The sequence below is a fragment of the Epinephelus fuscoguttatus genome, linkage group LG9 (assembly GCF_011397635.1).
Source record: "Epinephelus fuscoguttatus linkage group LG9, E.fuscoguttatus.final_Chr_v1".
In the NCBI taxonomy this organism is placed as follows: Eukaryota; Metazoa; Chordata; class Actinopteri; order Perciformes; family Serranidae; genus Epinephelus; species Epinephelus fuscoguttatus.
In genome coordinates, this window is record NC_064760.1 from 38,774,828 (window position 1) to 38,794,571 (window position 19,744).

The 19,744-nt window shown below is 39.9% G+C and overlaps 1 protein-coding gene across 1 annotated transcript; it reads left to right on the forward strand.

The window, feature by feature from the left end:
• Nucleotides 1-753: 753 nt before the first annotated feature.
• trappc11 (trafficking protein particle complex subunit 11) lies at nucleotides 754-19,506 on the forward strand. The gene is made up of 30 exons (XM_049586093.1): nucleotides 754-1,117; nucleotides 2,263-2,491; nucleotides 2,607-2,776; nucleotides 3,506-3,576; nucleotides 3,853-3,967; nucleotides 4,651-4,750; nucleotides 4,940-5,013; nucleotides 5,422-5,518; nucleotides 6,719-6,852; nucleotides 7,320-7,461; nucleotides 8,308-8,401; nucleotides 8,571-8,650; nucleotides 9,641-9,719; nucleotides 10,162-10,216; nucleotides 12,088-12,233; nucleotides 13,362-13,423; nucleotides 13,704-13,836; nucleotides 14,182-14,312; nucleotides 15,026-15,151; nucleotides 15,251-15,444; nucleotides 15,566-15,714; nucleotides 15,941-16,062; nucleotides 16,200-16,319; nucleotides 16,443-16,508; nucleotides 17,298-17,454; nucleotides 17,620-17,731; nucleotides 17,819-17,910; nucleotides 18,057-18,190; nucleotides 18,847-19,014; nucleotides 19,126-19,506. The coding sequence occupies exons 2-30, from the start codon at nucleotides 2,288-2,290 to the stop codon at nucleotides 19,168-19,170; spliced, it is 3,372 nt and encodes a 1,123-aa protein (XP_049442050.1). The 5' UTR covers nucleotides 754-1,117; nucleotides 2,263-2,287; the 3' UTR covers nucleotides 19,171-19,506.
• The last annotated feature ends 238 nt before the right edge of the window (nucleotides 19,507-19,744 follow it).

Genomic DNA, 19,744 nt, shown 5'->3' on the forward strand with positions numbered 1-19,744 from the left:
ATGATTGTCATTATTATTGGCATTTATTTTTCATCATATGCCTATCTTGTTAAAAGATAATGTATGTAATCATTCAACAATAATGTAGTTTGTGAGGTAACACCTCAGGGGAGACACACAGGTGAGTAGGCTAAAATATTTTAATATTTAATATTTAATAGATATCACCATGAAACTTCCTCAGCTGATTACTTACATTAGACAATTATTGTTTGTATAACAAGTTTTCTGAAATTGTATGTTTAAATATACAAATGAAATATTATCTGATTAAATATGAACTCATTTGCATACATTTCCAGAACAGAAATCTGAACAGTGGATGACGTCAGGTTCAAAATTCTTGTTTACATATTATTAGTCAAAGGTCTTACAGAGAGGTTCTTGGATTTCTCTTTTTATCACTCCATTAATCAGAAAATTATGGACTTTTTGACAAAGAAAATAAGACACTACATGTGAATGGGGTACAAAAAACCCCAAACAGATATCACCATTAAAGTTGTTTTTGTATTACAAGCTTTCTGAAATGTCATGTTTAAATACTGGTATGTAAATAAGGCATTAAATGTGCACTTTTTGTTTAAAATTCCAGAACAGAAATCTGAGCTAAAATAAACACCTAAATGTGTATTTTGGACATTTTCTTCCACTAGTCTGACAGACATGTTATGGAAACAAAATAATTACAGTACGTTTTCACTATTAGTGTGTCCCCTTTATTTTGAAAAGTAAAACCGGAAGTGTCGTTCAAGTTCCGCCGCTGATGACTAACTAGCTAGTTTGTTGCTGCTTCAGCAACAGCTGCTACATTAGCTATTATTTTGTGCTCCTGTCGAGTTTGACACGCTAGTGACTAGCTGTGGGACGGTGGCCAGCGGTGGGACGTGGCTGAAACGAGGCCAGGGAGGCAAAAACTAATAGTTCACTGTCGGTTTCTCACTGAATTAACGTTAGATAAATTCACAACCTCGCCCACTCTGCTAGCTAACGTTAACTATTAACCTTGGTAGAACCGTCCCATTGGTCTACTAACAGCCCATGAAGCAGCTAGCTTACTCAACCAAGCTAGCTGGAGCTTGCACTATACCGATTCACCTGAAGTTATGCCACTGAGGTATGTTGTTGTTCAATGTATCCGTTTTATTAAGGCCAGTAGCTTTAGCCAAACTAGCTTATCTCACTTCCGCTTTCGTCCTAACGGTTTATGTACGTCTACAGTGCTAGCTAGCATAAAAATGTAACGTTAATGTGCCACCTCCGTTTGTATGTAACGTTAACTACGGTTAATTTGTATATGCACAAGATGTGCTAACTGAGAAATCTAGAAACCCTCTAGTGGGAGATAAACAATCGAGCTCCAGTCTGTAGGAGGTAAACAACTGAGCTGTCACTGTTGGCAGCTACTTAGCTCAACTCTGCTGAGCTGCAAGTCTTGTGACCTGTACGGCGACATCCACAGAGGCTCTGTCTGTTAATGCTTGGTGGTTTGATGAGGACTTTGTGTTGTAATCACTCACTCACACCTCGCTGTCTTCCTGCACGGAATACATTTTATGTCAAGAAGTGTAATATAGTCGAACTAGATGTATAAACACATTGTTCAATTTGGCCCCAAAATGTAGAAACAGAAATCCTTAAAAACACTGAGAGAAAATCCCTATTAGAAGATGCAACACAAAAGCTTAAAGGACTGTGAGATGAGACAATAAAAAGACAGTTGATACGAACGAAATATAAAAGCGAACGAAAAAAGCACAGAGAGCAGCAAGAATAGCAAAAATTAACAGAAAACGATAAGAATAACTACATTAAATAAAAGCCAGACAAAATGAATAGGGTTTCAGCTGTCACTTAAAAATGTTCACCAAGCTCGCATCTCATAGCTTTTGGAAGGATATTCCATAATTTTAGAGAATAGTTAATAAAAGCTGCAATGCCTTTTTCTTTTGCATATAAGTGTGTATATTTTGAATCCCAGCAGAAAAGATTTGATTGCTTGTGAGGGACTATAAAATTATAAAGTCTGCAATAGAGGCCGGTCCCAAACCATTAAATGGGTCAAAAATAATAATTATTAATAATTAATAATTAAATCTTTTCTAAAAGATGCTGGGAGCTGACTGTTTCTGACTGTTATCTCTCATTAAGGACACATTATAACCTTGTAGTACTAGGGTAGTAGCACAGCAGGAGAATCTCAGAAAATATATTTCCTTTAAAGATGTTACTGGTGTAGTAACATTGTCCTGTCCTGTGTAGGTGTATCCACTGTTAAACTATCACAATGGCAGGTTCCCAGTGGGAACTTCCTCCAGAGCTTTGTTGTCGGCCAATGGCCTTCGTGGCGCTCACCGGTCTGGATGTGGTGTACAATGCTGTGCACCGGGCCATTTGGGACGCCTTCTGCGCCAACCGGAGAGCTGACAGAGTTCCTATCTCTTTCAAAGTCCTCCCAGGAGATCATGAATACCCCAAATGTCGCACTAAGGTGAGCAGTGGATAGAGAGATCTAGAAAGTCATCATGTGAGATCAATGCTGCAGTCTGTGCAGTATGTATACCTTTTTCCTCTAAACAGTTAATCTTCTCTGTCTATCTGTCTAGCGAACATCCTATGAGTGGTACATTCCTAAAGGGATCCTGAAAACAGGTTGGATGAATAAACATCTGAACCTGGTACCAGCTCTGGTTGTTCTATTCTACGAGCTGGACTGGGATGACCCACAGTGGAAAGAGAAGCAATCTGAATGTGCAACTAAAGTGGAGATTGTCAGGTAGGTGTACATTTTATTTCCCTTTAGAACAGTTTAAGATTATTTTGGGGGGCTTTTTGGCCTTTAATGACAGGACAGTCAGAAGCATGAAGGGGGACAGAGGGGGGACAACATGCAGCAAAGGCCTCTGTGGCAAAGACATTGTCTTTGTACATGGGGTGCCTGCTCTACCTACTGAGTCACTGGGTGCCCCAGGAAGGAGTTTTATTGGGTTACCTGCAGTGAGCAAGCAGGTAGATGCTTCAGGCTAGACTGGTACATTTTATTAAACTGTTTTTATGTACTGTAAATGTGGAGGTCTGTTCTGCTGGTTGGTTTTTGTCATCAGATACAACTTGTCATTTGTTTTTTCAGCATTTGTTTTTCAGTTTCAATAAAACATGGTGTTAGCTCTGCCATAAATACCATTATCCATCTTCATTTATTTCATTTATAAATAACTTTATAACAAATGCTACATCATTCAGCTCTGCCAGAAGACTCTTATTGCAACATAGTAAGTGTTTCTCATTACATTTTTACTGAACTTCTTCGAGTATTCAGTAACTTTAGTAATGAAAGCATCTCTGACAGCTGTCATACCTGAAATAAACAAGAAAAGCACTGGGAATGGACAGGGCTTCATATAGCTGACACTATCCAGCAGATGAGCTCTTGACACCCCTAGCAGGAAAATAACTGAGGTAAACTGCATTTGCAGTCACTTGTGTTGTGTTTGTTTGTCTGCAGGACCAGTCTGCAGGGAAGGAACACCAAGGTGGCTGTGGTTCTAATCCAAAAGAAAACTCCTCTACCTCCAGGTTAACATCTTAACTCAATCATATTAGGTTATGCACATGTGTTATCCCTTTCTGACTGGCAGCAGTACAAAAGGGTCCCATGTGTACTGAAAACCTTAAAAAAATGTGCAGTTTTCTGATTATCTAAAAACATCTGATGAATTTCAAACTTTTAAACCAACTAGCTTTAGGCATTAGTTCACAAATTTACATTTACTGTTGAACACAACCCAAACTGCTGTCAGTTTCCAGTTTCTGTTACCTGCCATAACCTCACTTACTTTCTTGTTTGTGCAGGAGAGGACCTGGTAGCATCAGAGAGAGCAGCAGCTCTCTGTAATGCCTGTGATCTGTCTGGCAAGAGTCTCTTTGTGCTGCCACACACTGATCACTTAGTGGGCTACATAATAAGGTAGTTACCAATTCACTAATGCCATATAGATACATATTTTAATAGATATAGAGAGATATTTTGAAATTAATAAACTAATGGTCCAGAAGGCATCTACTATTTGGCTTTCCAGTTTAATCTGATTAAAGTTTGAAGAGTTTAGTTGATAAATGTATAATAGTGGAATTCGGTTCATTGTGTCAAACATCTGTTCTGTGATTAACTGTTAATTGTATTTTTTGTATCGTAATAAAACATCTTTATTGATTTTATTTTTTAAAGCTTTATGTCAAGCCCTGATTGTACAGCTGAGTTCGTAGTCATACTAGACAAGAAGACAGACTCGCAGAGACAGTCTCATACCCAACAAGAAAATGGCAAAAACACACAGAATTATAGTTTAAGAAAGGACATTTTTCCCAGTTCTGATTATTTTCTTTGTTTTTTGATATCGTGATTAATATTAGATCATGGACTTTTTATCGTGGTATTATCATATCAAGGAGTTTTGGTATTGTTACATTCCTATTATTGGAAATGCATTATAATTATTATTGTGGCATTGACAACCTTTTTACTGTGGCACATTCTTCACACGGAAATCAATCAAATGCATTTCTAAAAGTTGCAGCAAATAAATACATTGAGATCCTTTCCAAACATTGTATGTTTACTAAACTGAAGTCCTCCCTGTGGTTCTGTAGGTTGGAGAATGCTTTCTATGAACATGCTCAGACATACTACTACACTGAGATCCGTCGAGTCAAATCACATAAAGAGTTCCTCAACAAGACAACACATCAGGTAGGAGAACACACACACACACCACCCCCATTAGAGCAAATAAAACAATGAATGCACTCCAGCTTTAGTTTCGATGAGTGCACTAATTCAACTACTTTGGATGAAAGGCAGAAAAAGTACTTTTGTATGCTCACACTATCCTCTTCCTCCCCTCTTCTTCATCTCTTTCCCGTCTTCTAATGTCCCCAGCTGCTGTTTGTCAGACACCAGTTTAAAATTGCCTTCTTCAGTGAGCTGAAGCAGGACACCCAGAATGCTCTCAAGTAAGTCTGAGCCTCTAGACTCAAATGAATAAGATTATACTCTCTTGTTTGTTGTGATCGGCTCATGTTGGGACTTAATGAGACATAAAATTCTCAGCAGCAGTGCCTCTCCATCAGTACTGAAGTAAACAAATACTGTCAGATCTCAAGAAAATGTATTCAAATGTCTGGAAATAATGATGTTATTGGTCATTAGCTGCTGTCATGATTAGAGGAAACAAACTACTGTTCTGTGTTTCTGAAAGACCAAAGGACACCAACTGCTGTGCCATGAAATTGAACCTTCTTATATCACTTTTTTGGCATCAGAAAGTTAGTTTCTTCTTGCTGGTAGTAATAGGCACTTGTAGACCTGTATGTCGTACTCTAGCTGTTTCTCTTATTTATTAAGTATATCTGTGTCTGTAGATATTACAGAACTGCATACAGTCTTGTTCATGAGCTGAGGGCCCATGAGACCAATATGTTGGAGATCAAAACTATGGCTGGATTCATCAATTATAAGGTACATTTTTGTCTGTCTGTTTGGAGTTGTTAGGTGAAAATGTTCTTCTGATCAACACTATGGCCAGTGACAAGGTATCTCAAACTGTTTTCTCAAATGAACTGGACGGTTTCTGGAGAATCAGGTCCAGGCATTGTTTGGAGTTCCTCTTTGACACACACACCTCTCACAGTTTGGAGAAGCAGGCAGGAGCATTGCCAGGAAAGCTAAACAATGTACTGCTGTTGTCGGGCGCAGCAGCAAAATGTATTTTAACCACCCCAAAAAAATTAATATCAGTTTAAGTGTAGTCTATACTGAGAATAATTTCACTTCTTTACCTTGCTGTCAGACAGCGATTTCTGATGGATTGTTGAAGCTGTTATATTGCTCTCTTCAAAGCCAGACTTCATTGAGAAAAACTATTAAAAATTAAAATTATTGTATTTGTCAATGGAGTTTGGTGGCTTTGAGCAGAGCATAGATGGGGAACTAAAGCTGCTGATGGCTTCTAGTTTGGAAAGGGCTGTGTGCGGCAAGGTAAGGCAGTGAAAATATTCTCCATATAGCGTACACTTAAACTGATATTGATTTTATTAAATGGCTAAAATATGTTTTGCTAACCCCAGTGTCCACAGCAGTATATTCCTTAGCTTCTGTGACAGTCCCGCCCTCTCGTCCAAACTGTGGGTGTGTTGACCGCCATCTACTGTTGCTAATACACTGACTATAAATAAGTACCTCATACAGCTTCCCTTTAAAAGATCCAAATTATTCCTTTGGGGTGGCAGTAGCTTAGTCCATAGGGACTTTGGTTGGGAACTGGAGGGTTACCAGCTCAAGTCCTCGTCCAGACCAAATATGGATCGTGGACTGGTAGCTGGAGAGGTGCCAGTTCACCTCCAGGGCACTGCCAAGGTTCCCCTGAGCAAGGTACCAAATCCCCAGCTGCTCGGGGTGCTTGTCCATGGGCAGCCCCCTATCCCTGACATCTCTCCATTTAATGCGTGTGTAGGTCCTGTTTGTGCATGTGTGTGGATTTTGGGCCTGTGTGTATACAACAACAGAGTGGGGAAAAAAATTAAATTTCCTCACAGGGATTAATAAAGTTTCTGTCTTCTTCTTCTTGAGGAGGTAGCCTAAACCAGTTACTGACCATTAACTACTTTTCATTTCTCTCTTTCTTCTTTGACATCTCTCTCCTGTTTTTGGTCCCTTTAGATCTGTCGTCTGTGTTTCCAGCATAACACTCCTCTAGATGCTATAGCCCAGTTCAGGAAGCACATTGACCTGTGTAAGAAGAAGATCGGCAGTGCTGAACTGGCATTCGAGCACGCAGCATGGATGTCTAAACAGTGAGATACACACTACCTTTAACACCCTGTGTGCAACTTGTTGAAATGATTAAACCTCAATTAAGAATATGTACTGTATATATTCATGAGAAATGATGTAAGCTCTTTATTTACTGGGCTGCATGTTTGAAAACATTACTTTAAAAAACTTGTTTTTTTCTAGAACAATGAAGCTGTAGGTAATAAATATTTTTGAGGATGGCCGGCTCGGCATGACAGACCCATGCACCTGGTCTGCTCTTTATCCCTGTTAGATGTATGTCGTGTTTCCTCAGTTGTGTTGGTATAATTTTTGTACAAGTTAGATTGAGACTGAGACACGCTCATCAGTTATAATCAGAGTCATTTTGTACTAGGACCTACCATAATCTTTATCCCTGCTAAAGGCAGACCGGTACTTATACTGTATAACGCCCACATGTCATAACCCAAACCTTAACTGTCTCTTCATGTTTGCTTCCTAAAAGGTTCCAGTCATTTGGTGAGCTGTTTGATGAAGCAATAAAGTTAGGTCTGACAGCCATCCAGACACAGAACCCTGGTTTCTACTACCAGCAAGCTGCCTGTTACAGCCAGGACAGGAAACAGCTGGCACAGCAGCTTTGTCAGGTGATTAAGCTACAGCTACTCTGTTATGCGTATCTAAGGGCCAGGTTATACTAGAAAAGAAGTGGTTCATACTGACCATGTTAGAAATCCAAATGATTCATACCTGATGCAAACAGCCAGCCGTCATAGAGAGGGGGGAGACACGATAGGGTTTGAATACTGGGATATTGCCACTCACTTTCAGACAGTGGGCTGTGTTCAAAATCGCACACGAACGCACTGCATACTAAATCAACAATTACCAGCAGACTGTTCACAGGGAAACATACTCGAGCATCACTTGACTATATTGATCACATGACTGTGACCAGTCAAAGCTTTCGCTGAATCAAAATTGTTTATCACAAATGTAATTAACATTTCCACTTCCACTCAGTGCAATATTATATTATTTTAAGGGAAGTTAAAATGATTGCATTTTTTCATTTTAAATTTAATGCCCCTTTTAAATAAAAAAAAAAGAACTGAGAGGTTTCAGACAAACTCGCATTTGCAAATTGGTCAGGTGATGCCAGGCTAATGAAAATTATGTTGGTATGCGATTTGGAACACACTCTCCCTTGGAAGACATTCAGAGTTTTGTTGTTTATATGAAGAGTGACAGAAATTGTTATGTAAAGAAAGTCACAACACAGTTTTCTGTTGCAGTACCAGTTAGTGCTGCTGCAGTTGTCTTAACTTTATAATAATTCTTAGTAAAGTCTTAAGAAATTAAGAAGAACAACATTAATAACAATCACTACCTTAAACCTGACTGAATAAAAGTTTGTGTAAGGAAGCTTGTCTGTACAGTCTTGCCCATAAAACACACAGTAATGGTTTAATTGGATTGGTTTGTTGTTCTAGGCTGGAGTCAGCCACCCCCCCTCCGAACCAGTGGACACCCAGAGTGGGGGACTGGACTTCTATGGCCAGAGACCTTGGAGACAAGGACACCAGAGTATGTTCTCACACACACACACAGTTTGTCTGATGTCTAGCTAGAAATGGTCGGACAACAAATTTTTGAGCATAGCATCATGACACCCCTGACCATTAATAATAATAAATGAAATGTTTGTGACACTGTTTGAAATGTCTGGGTAAAACATGGCTTGTTGTCTTTCCAGGTATTGATCCTCCAGATGCTGAGAAAGAGAAGAGTGGGATTCTGGCCCTGCAGATCAAAGAGAGAGATGTACCACATTCTGTAAGAACTCACACTTAAGCAACAACAAAAAACCCACTAACACCTGTTAACATCTGGCTTTTGAACGTAATGATAAAGGTTACCATCAGCATTCACTCCTGGGACAAATGACTCTGCAGTAGTCACAGGTATTTATCAGGTACTTACTGGTTCCAGCTTTGATCAGTTTCGATTGGCAGTGATGGGAGTTCAACACCCAGGTGGATGCGCTAATTTTAGCTTTTTTGCCAGTGCGGTGCAATGACCAGCTGCCAAAAAATACTGTTAGTCTACTTCTAAGCAGCATCTGAACATCAATCCAACTTAAATCATTTCTGAGTTTGCGAGAGAGAGACTGAATAATTAAAAGATATAAAAAAAGAAGTAAGCACCCTAACAATTTCACTGGCCTCCATGCTGCTTTCTACTGTTTACTAACCATTTTCCTGGCCTGTCTGTTAGACGGAATATGACTCACAAGGAAAAAAAACCAGAAGGGTATGCTCGTCTGCTGCAGAGCCTTGTACATGGCTTTGGACTACTGGCATTTGTAACAGGCTTTCTTGCATTTCAAAAACCCACATACATGCACACATTTTGGTGGGAAAAGGGTATCACTGAATACACTACATTAGTTTCATTGTGTCATTTACTTAAAGGCCGAAATTGTTAAGCATAAAACTACTAGTACTGTAATTTATATGTGATTATAGCATCTTTCAAATATTCAGATGTTTTTTGTTTGTAGAAAATAAGATAAGAAAAGCCCCTGTGAAATTATGTGCAGTTTCTGTATAGTGGTTTGCATTGCCATCTGCCACAATGTCTTTTTTGAGGGTTTTTAGTTTTTTAGTTTTCAGCACCTAGAGCAAAAAAATGCTCTTAAGAAAGATTCACCTCCCGCTGTGAAATATTGATCCTCTGTCATCACAGCTCCATTTTGAAAGAAGCCCCCTGAAGCTGCTGTACTGCCGTATTAAAACATGCTTCTTTCCATCTCTGCACCCTCAGGAGCTGATAATAGCACTTCTCAGTAATGCTGTCGCCCAGTTTAAGAAGTACAAGTGTCCTCGAATGAAGAGTCACCTCAGTGAGTATCATTACACTTTATAATCTCCACAGGTCCTTAAATACCTCCAGTGGCCCTATAGGGGGTTCCAAATGATCCTTCAGCAAGATGACAAGTGTTTCAATTCATTAGTATCCAAAGCACTTCAATTTTCTACTGGTGTCTGCTGTTTGTATTTCATAGTGAGTTTAATTATCAATGTATTACCCCCTTGAAGCATTGCTAGTTAGCTCCTGCATGCATCTGTGAGGCTTTGGTGCACCATGAAGGATATAAAAATAATTGGCATTTATTGTTGATGTTATGTGATCACAGTGAGGTATAATGCTCATCAAAGTATCCTATTCTGATTTTTTTTTTAACCCCCAAGGACCATTTTCTGTTGTACTTTGTATTTCATTTGTTGTGTCCAGCCTTGTCTCACTCCTCTTAATATGTGTCTCAATCTCTGTTTCCTTCACAGTGGTGCAGATGGGAGAAGAATACTACCATGCTAAAGACTACACCAAAGCCCTAAAGTAAGTCAGAACTCATGCTAAACTTTTTAAGGACAATTCCACTCTATAATTTACATGTAGATCAGGGGTATTCAGTTTAAACTTAAATAGGGCCAGTTACTAAAGGCCCATTTCCACTGAAGAAGTTCTTGGTACTATTTGGGGGGCAGGAACTACTACTCGCCCGGCCTTCTCAACCGCCATGTTTCCACTGAGAGGGCTGAGTAGGAGGAAGGTTCCTGTAAAGTTACCGGGCTCTGGATGTGACGTAATTGCTGCGCGTCCATTTTGACCGAGGTGACGTAGGGGTGTATGGATGTAGTTAGCTGTTAGCCATTAGCGGTGTCTGTATTAACTCAATAACTCAATAAACGGTCCGTGAAAAAAATTTTTTTTTCCAGCGGATGTCTTAGTTACAACATGATTGAGCTAACTGGAGTAGTTTCATGTCGTATCCGACAATAGGAGGCTTTTAACAGATGACGTCCTGATGTTAGCTTTGCTGCTGCTGTTAGCTGTCCCTGTCAGCTGATGCTTTCTAGACTTCGTGATTTCCCAAAACTGAATAAATACCACACATAGCAACACAAAACTGCTTTGTTAGCTCAATCATGTTGTATCTAAGATATCCACTGGAAAAACAATTTTTTCATGGACCGTATATTGAGTTACTGAGTTATTATAGACACCGCTAACAGCTAACAGCTAACTACATTCCTACACCCCTACCCCCCCGGTCAAAATGGACGCGCAGCGATTACGTCACATCTAGAGCCCGGTAACTTTACAGGAACCTTCCTCCTACAAGTAGGGCTGCCACGATTAGTCGACTAATTGATGACTAATCGACTGTTAAAATAATCGATGACTATTTTAGTAGTCGACTAATCGGTTTGAGTCATTTTTCATAGAAAAGTACTATAAAAGTACCCCAAAATACTCTTAATGCAGCTTCTTACGTTCAAATATTGGCAGCTTTACACACTCTCCTGTGACGGTGAACTAAAACCCTTTGGCGTGAGTATGAAACAAGACATTAGATGACATCATTTTGGGATTTGGGCGAGACAGACCAACATTTTTCAACATTTTAACACATTTTTCGATGAAATGATTAGTCGACTAATTGAAGAAATAATCGACAGATTAGTCGACAATGAAAATAATCATTAGTGGCAGCCCTATTCACAAGCACATGTGTAGATCACAGGTAAGCCTGGAACAGTACTTGGTTTTAATAATGGTCATATTGGAGAAAGCTGACGACAAACATGGTCAAGATGTGTAGTGGTTTTTTTTGTTAGACCAGGGAGAACAGTCTCAGACAGTCTGTAACCAGAAAGTAGCATGGTCAGTTGCTTTGTGCTTCATGCTGCCATCTCTCTCACAACACTATAACTTTGTTGAACAGTTGAAAGTATATGGTAAACAGTTGATTTTATTGGCTCAGTTGAGTGAAGCTGTTGCCTTATTAGCTTCATCCGCGATCTATAGCCGCAATTGCTGGAAAAGAACAATGCGCCGTGAAGATTATTGTATATTCTCATTAATTTATCAGAAATTGGTCACAGGTCAGGATAGAACCAACAATCACTCCAGGTCTGGCCTGCGGTCTGCCATTTGGTGTTGCCCGATGTAGACCCTCAGAGGCTTGGGAGTCACTTAAAAGTAATACTACACCCGAAGTGTCAACAATGCTCACTGCACAGTTTGTCATGAAAGAGAAAAATACAAATGTTTTGCAGTCAAGTTAGAGAAATTAAAAGATGGAATACACCCAGTGTGGAAATAAGATGGTGATGGGTGATGAGCCTTGAGTTGCAAGGAGATTGTTTCCTTACTATATGTTTGTAAGCAACATATCTGAGTGAGTGTGTGTGGTACGTTATCAGGTTGTTGGACTATGTGATGTGCGACTATCGCACAGAGCGATGGTGGGGCCTCCTGACAGCCATATTGACCACTGCTCTGCGCTGTGCTTATCTGATGGCCAGTGTTAAAGACTACATCATATACTGCATGGAGCTGCTGGGCAGAGGTAAGCAAGAGGCTTATACAAAGACATTATCAGCAAATCACTGTGCCACCCATGCTATGATGAAGCTAATGCAGTTTTTTATTGATGACACAAAATTTCCAACTTTGTATTTCATTTTGTATTTACTTCAAATTCAATTGACTTCTGTTATATTTTGATAACAAGTGTGGATGACCTCATTATTATTCCCCCAGGTTTCATTAGAATTACATTGTTCCATGGCCAGAGACCTTTCTAACATAACCTGTTTTGAGTGCGAGACAATATGACTGTAAATCACGATAAAACGTCCATATCATACAACGATTTATCTTGATGTTTCAGTTAATAGCTTTTCTCAAAATTGAGATCAATTTCAATGGGAGACTTTAACTAGTTTAACCCAACACTAAAACACATGAGACCAGCAAGTCAATAAAAAACAAAACAAGCAGGGCTGGGTGATATAGAGAAAATCAAATATCATGATATTTTTGTAAACAGATGTTTTGATACAGTTCTGCTGTTGGTAAATGTGGCTCCACTTTTACTCTAATTTGTTCTTTTTTTTCTTCTTTTTTTCTTTTTTTTTTTTTTTTCCATTTTTGGATTCTCTGTTATCTGTGGAGGCATGTGACAACCAAAATCCTTTAAAAATTCAATGTAACACTGGGTGGGTAACTGATACAACTATAAGTAGTCATTTTTGGATTCCTCATTCACTGTAGAGGCATGTGAGGACAACAAAGTTTTTATCACGAATTCAGCAAAACACGGGGTGAGTAATTGATATCCAAATGATCATTTTGCGTGTGAAGTATTCCATTAAGACAGTGTGTAGTTTCATATCATGATATATTGCCCAGCCCTAAAATAAGTAATTATTGGTCCTATAAAACTTTAGAAGAACCTGCTGTGTGTGGCGATTGTTGGCCAAATGTTCCCAGTCCTTCACCTGGAAAAATCTGCGGGGTCCAGCCAACAGATTGCGATAGATCTGCCATTTGATTGTTTCCTAATTTAGAGCTAATATTATCCTTAGATACATAAAATGTAACACTTGTAATGTTAGTACAAAACATAACATAATTAGACAGCTCTAATAATATATGGTTGAATAGGTAATGATTTAGTCATCTTGTCTTCTAGCTTCAACCTTGAAGGATGAACAGAAGTCGAGGATTGAGAAGAATCTCATCAAAGTCCTGATGGTGAGTGAAAGGATCGCACCTGGGTTAAAAACGACATGCTCAGCAAATCAAATACCTAGCATGGCACCTAGCCATGTCAGAATGTTGCTATATCCAGTGAGGGGATAATTTAAATACATGAACTGAACATGACAGTAATGTAAAGAAACATGCAGTTTGTTGTTGTACAGTGGAACTAGTCACACATTAGCTGTCTCATACTGTGACCAGCAGCCACAGGTCACACTCCAGGGAAATACATTTTAATTTCATGCACATTTTAATTGTCTTTCTGTTTCAGAACGAGGTCCCTGACCCCGAGCCGGAGTGTGATCAGTCCTCTGCCAGTGCAGCCAGGGCGCTGTGGAATGACCGCATGGCTTTGTCTGGATCAAATGAGTTCACTATAGAAGTGCAGGACTACATCCCATTCAGTTAGTAAACACTCAAAGGAACTGTTCACACTCAAAATAATTGCTCTCCTACATGTTTATCATGTACGCGAGGAGCAATGCACCAAGTTCTTCCTGTTGGGTTTCAGATAAATGTCATAAAAACTGCAGGCAATTGGATACTTTCTTTTCCTGATTTACTAAGTTTTGTTTTGGCAATTAAATTGAAAGCCTCCTCGAGCATCCTAAGCTTCAAGCATGAGGCTGATAATCTCCTAAAGCAATGTTCAGTGTGACACATATTCCCAATAAGAACTGCAATATTTCTGTTTTTTTATTGTTCTAAGAGAATATAAGGATGTTTCTCCTCTCTCTGTCTGACTCCAGTCCAGTGTAAGGCCAAGTTCCAGTCTCCCAGTTTCCATGTAGACCAGCCCATCCAACTGCAGGTTTTCCTCCGAGCTGACTGTCCTCATCCTGTATCATTCAACAAGCTGGCTGTCAGCCTCAGTAACCAGGTACGCTCCGCACAAATGTGATATAGGGCACAAAACATTTCTTTTTCCAGGATCAAGCAAAGAGATTGTCACTACACAAGCTAGACACACTGGTTTTTCCTGGCTCAAAACGAGGTGGAGGTAGTCCTATTGTGATCACATGCACAGACGGCTCCTTTCTTTCTATTTGGTTGCGCTTTTCCCAATGCACTGTGCCGATTATGATATGGCGCCACTATGCTGGCGTAATGCTACGATTGCAGTTTCAAATGACATAATTCCACCAATGGCAATGCTTGTTAGAGAATAGTGTTTTCCATAAAGACACCCATGAGATCTTTGTCAAGAGCTGGTGGCGGGATGAATTTGACAAAGCAGACTGCCTCCTAATTCTCTGTGCAGGGAAAACCCTGGGTATAATAAAGTTTTTGATAAAACCTTACAATTAAAAACACTTCTGCATAAATGGGCTCAAGCACAGACAAGTGCAAGTGCACCTGGACAACTTATTTGAAAGCACAAGCATTGTTAAACGTGGACCCCCATGACTTCATTCATCATGAATTCTCTTTGCTTTGGGATTCTTCGTTCACCGTGGACTCTTACAATAAAAACTGTTATCTTTTTATCTGTTATCTTTATCATCTATAATTGATATACAGATATTCAGTTTGTGAGTGAAGTATTCCTTTAAAATGATAAAACAATAAAAGTGTGTATGTATGTGTGTGTAGGAGTACAACCAGTGGTGTGTGGTGGAACCTTCTGGGCAAGAGAGTATGAGCCTGTTGCCAGGAAAAACCAAATGCTACAACTTCAGCTTTGTGGCGAAGACTGAAGACGTTGGCAAGAAGATAGAGGTGAGACAGTTTTGTGTGTGTGTGTGTGTGTGTGTGTGTGTGTTCTCTGAGGGAGACAGAGATGTAACTGACTGTGTGTTGCTGGGTTTGCACCCATAGATGACAGGCATTGAGGTGATGCTGGGCAGTGACAGTGGCCGCTGTGTGTTTCTGAGCTGGAGAGGCGCGGGTGGAGATGCAGCCTCAACCCACGAAGCCTTGCAGGCCAGCAGGTCATCCCGTCGATGGGGGCGGGGTCTCGACGCACATCAGGAGCTGGACTGGGACAGCCTGACCATGCAGCACAGTACCATGTAAGGCTTTGTTCAGGCACAGCACAATCCCAGTATGCCTGGAAACATTCTATCAGATATGGTCCATACTGTCTTCACATCAACAGAGGCATGCAGTGTCTGTTCCTGTTTTGTTGCTCAGGATCATCTCCAGAGTCCCAAAGATCTCTGTTCAGCTGAGCCACCAGCCTCCTGCACTCAACAATGAAATGTATTGCATCAGCCTCATTGTCCAATCCCAGGAGGAAGGTGTGGCGAAGGATGTCAAGCTGACAGCTGGCCTCAAACCAGGTACACTGATACAAGTACAGCAGAGAAAGAGTTAAAGCACCAAACTAAGTATTTGTTTAATCTGTTCACAGAAACATTAACAGTCCTGAAATGATATTATGGCCCTCTGTCTTGTATAGCAGCTAAATGAGCTTTTGGAATGGTAAAGCTGCCAATATTTCAAATGCATAAGATAACATCAGTGCATAGTTTATGGTTTTGTGTTTTTCTGGATTGATTGTTTCAGGCCAGGATGCCAATCTAGGCCAAACCACGCATGTAACACTCGATGGCTCAAAGGTTTGTGATGACACTGCACCTGGCCTGCTCCCTGACGTTCCTCTAGGAGATCTCAAACCAGGCCAAAAGGTACACACAAATTAAAAAGAACACAACATGTTCTGCATTGTAAGTTCCACATTTACACACCTGCTTACATTTTAGTTTCTCCACAGTAAAAAGCAGGGATTCCAGTATCTCTGAAATGTTTGTGTGTGTGTCTCTAGTTGGAGAGATGCGTATATGTGAAATGTGTGTCAACTGGACCACGGGTCTTCCTGTTCCATGTGGCATACAGCATCGATACCACAGTGGAAGGACGTCAGATTGTCTGCAAATGTCATAAGGTAAAGAAGCTTGTCTGACAACACAGTGTTTGTTGTCTTTGTTCAGTTTGCACATGTTTAAATTAAAGATGCTTACAACTTTTTCCATCTGGTTCACTCCTCTCTTGTTCTGTTGTCCAATAGGATGAGACAGTTACCATAGAGACGGTGGTCCCATTTGAGGTGTCTGTCAAGTTTATGTCCACCAAGGTTTGTAGCTGGTACTTCAGGATCAGAATCCAGTTTATTGCCACATAGGTTTTCACATACAAGGACTTCGCTTTGATGTTTTGGTTCATAGACAAGAAACAAACGTTGTGTAATGCCATGTAATAATGTCCTTAATACAATCATGTTGGTTATAATGTAGTGCCTCTTGAGGGGTCGAAGGTCACAAGCATTCAGTATTGCTTTTCAGTCTCGCCCCTTACGTGCAAGGATTTCTCTGGATTCTTTGAATCTTTTAATGACATTATGTCATGTATTTGGCAAAATCCCAAAATTCTGTTCAATTTTTTGTTGAGAAGTCTTGTTCTTAAGCTGTTGGATCACTTACAGCTTTTCACAAAGACCATACTTGCTTGTGAACAACTGAGCCTCTCAATGATGTCCCTTTTAATAAAAAAAAATGATACTTTAATCTGTTACCAGTTAATGTGTTTCTGTGAAGTGTTCACAGAACAGGTGTTTTTTGTAATCATTCCACAACTTTCCCAGTCTTTTGTTGCCCCTGTCCAAACTTATTTCATTTATTTTTTTTATTTTTTTGAACATTAAATATCTTGTCTTTGTACTGTATTCAATTGAATATACATTGAAAAAGATATGTAAATCGTTGCATTATGTTTTAATTTGCTTTACACAGTGTCTAGACTTTTTGGGATGTGGGTTTGTATTTTCAAAGCAGGTGTACCAGAGGGCTGTTTGGCTAGGTGCAGTATCAGTATCGATATTGGTATCGATAAAGAAAATCCTATCTTGACCTGTCTGTGTGTGCAGTTTGAGCCACTGGATCGGGTAGCCGTGGACATCCCCTTCCTGTTGATGACAGACATCCTATCAACGTCACCTTGGCCTCTTCTGCTGGCTTCCTCCTCTCTTCAGCTGATAACTATGACCACAAACACACCACAGCTTCAGTCACAGCTACAGGATGGTACCTGACTAGTTTTTACTGTTATCTTATGAAGACCTTTTTCCATTTATAGCTTTAATTAAAAAATGAGTGTGAGTTCTATGGATATAACCTTATTGTGTGTGTGTGTGTGTGTGTGTGTGTGTGTGTGTGTGTGTGTGTGTGTGTGTGTGTGTGTGTGATCAGTTGTTTTGCAGACAGATGAGTGTGCCAGTGAGTGTTTCTGTCTCCGGTGTCCACCAGTGACCAGCAGCAATAACACTGTGGCTACAGGGCAGTACCTGATATCATGGAGGAGGTATGACACACACAGTTTGAGAGGAGTGGTCTGTGGCTTTGAACAGGCTTGTAAAGTGATTAACTCTGTTTTAACTCTGTTGTACAGGAAGTCCGCCAGTGCAGACAGTCCACTCATCCAAACTACAGTCACTCTACCTCACGTCATCCTGGAGTCTGTCCCTCTTTACATCCACGCTGGTCAGTCAAGTGAAAACACACATCACATGCATTGTCCACATTTTAACTTTTAACTTAACTTTGTGTTCATGTCTGATTGATTTTTATGACAGGCAGCTGTGTTGCATGTCAGCATTTTACTTCTGTGTGTCTCTGTTTTGGTGTAGATCTACCATCATTTGGGCGAGTCAGAGAGTCTCTTTCAGTTCGTTACCACATAGAGAACAGAACAGCTCTGGTGCAGGAGGTGGAGATGGCTGTTGAACCGTCTGATGCCTTCATGTTCTCTGGACTCAAACAGGTACGACTATGCTCACGTTTACATAGAGTGTTGGGAAAAGGTGATGTAGCTGCATTCCCATCAGCTGAGTCAAAACTCCAAATACATCTGTGTAACTTAACTGAACCAAAGGAAAAGTGTTACATGTTGCCTTTTAGCTCTGATCAGTTTTGTTTTCAATCTGGCTGTTTCCATGAACATATTTTTATGCACATTAGTAAGTATCGCATTAGAAGGTCAGGTCAGAGGTGTTTGTTTTTCCTTTGTGAAAGAGAGTTTTTGCAATAAATAGGATATGGAAATGCCTTTTCTCAACAAGGTCTGATGTAGTGATCATTTAACTCACATGATGCTGTTTCACTGTTGGCGCTTTCTCCCATAACTACATAATTTGTTAATGTCTCCGGCAAATTTTTCATAAGGGTGCCAGAAGGGGTCACAAATTTGATTATGCTGTAGAAATATATAGGCTAGTAAAACTATGTCAGTACAGGTACAGTTAATACTTTCAGTTCCACAACAATCCTGTCTTCTGTCACCTAATGCTAGCATATAAATTATTATTTTAATAGCATACTTCAGCCAAACCCAGAGTTGGAAATATGAGCTTAAGGAAAGAATGCATGAACAAGGAAATGTATTTACTGTACAGTGTGTGTGAATGTGTGTGTTTGCAGGTGCGTCTGCGTATCCTCCCTGGCTCAGAGCAGCAGATGCTGTACAACTATTACCCACTGATGGCTGGTTACCAGACTCTACCACAGCTCAACATCAGCCTGCCCCGCTGCCTGACCACCAACACACACACACTGAGGCGCTTCCTGCCCCAACGTATCTTTGTCAAGGTAACATACTCACAGAAATGCATCTACACAAACTGAATTAGCAGTCATTGTTATGTGAATGTTAAGATAATCAGTGTTTTAAAGCATGGCATTCTGTTTCTTTCTCCTCAGCCACAGGGTCGACAGCTGGATGATGCCTCCATCGCTGCAGCTTGAGAACAACACAAACTGTTTACTGTAAATATGACAACATTGTGAAGCTTGCTCTAGATGTATGATTCCACGCAGATGACAATATTAACACTATTTGTTTCACATTGTTCTGTAAACACACACCAGGAAAACCGTCTGTTGACCAAACATCAGGAGAAAACTGTTTTCAGTTTTCAGTGTGATGACTTGATGAGCATGGTGAATGAAGGGATACACTGATGTTCATTAACAGTGGAAATCATGTATGAATCTGATGTGAGCTCAATAGAAATTTTGGGTGAAGTGTAATACATGAAAACTGAATGTGATGAAAGTTTAAATAAATTGAAATGATGTAAACTAGTTGTGTTTCATGCATGTGTTATAAAAAGACTGTTAACTGTGTTTAGATATGTAGGCAAGGCAAATCTATTTATATAACACTTTTCATACCCAAAGTGCCTTACAGAGTACACAGGTAAAGGCACAAGAAACAAATAATAAAAACAATAAGAGAGAGCAATCAAAAGCACATGGGATAAAACCAATAAAGACAAACAGGTTAAAGCAGTCAGAGTAAAACAATAAAAACGAGAAC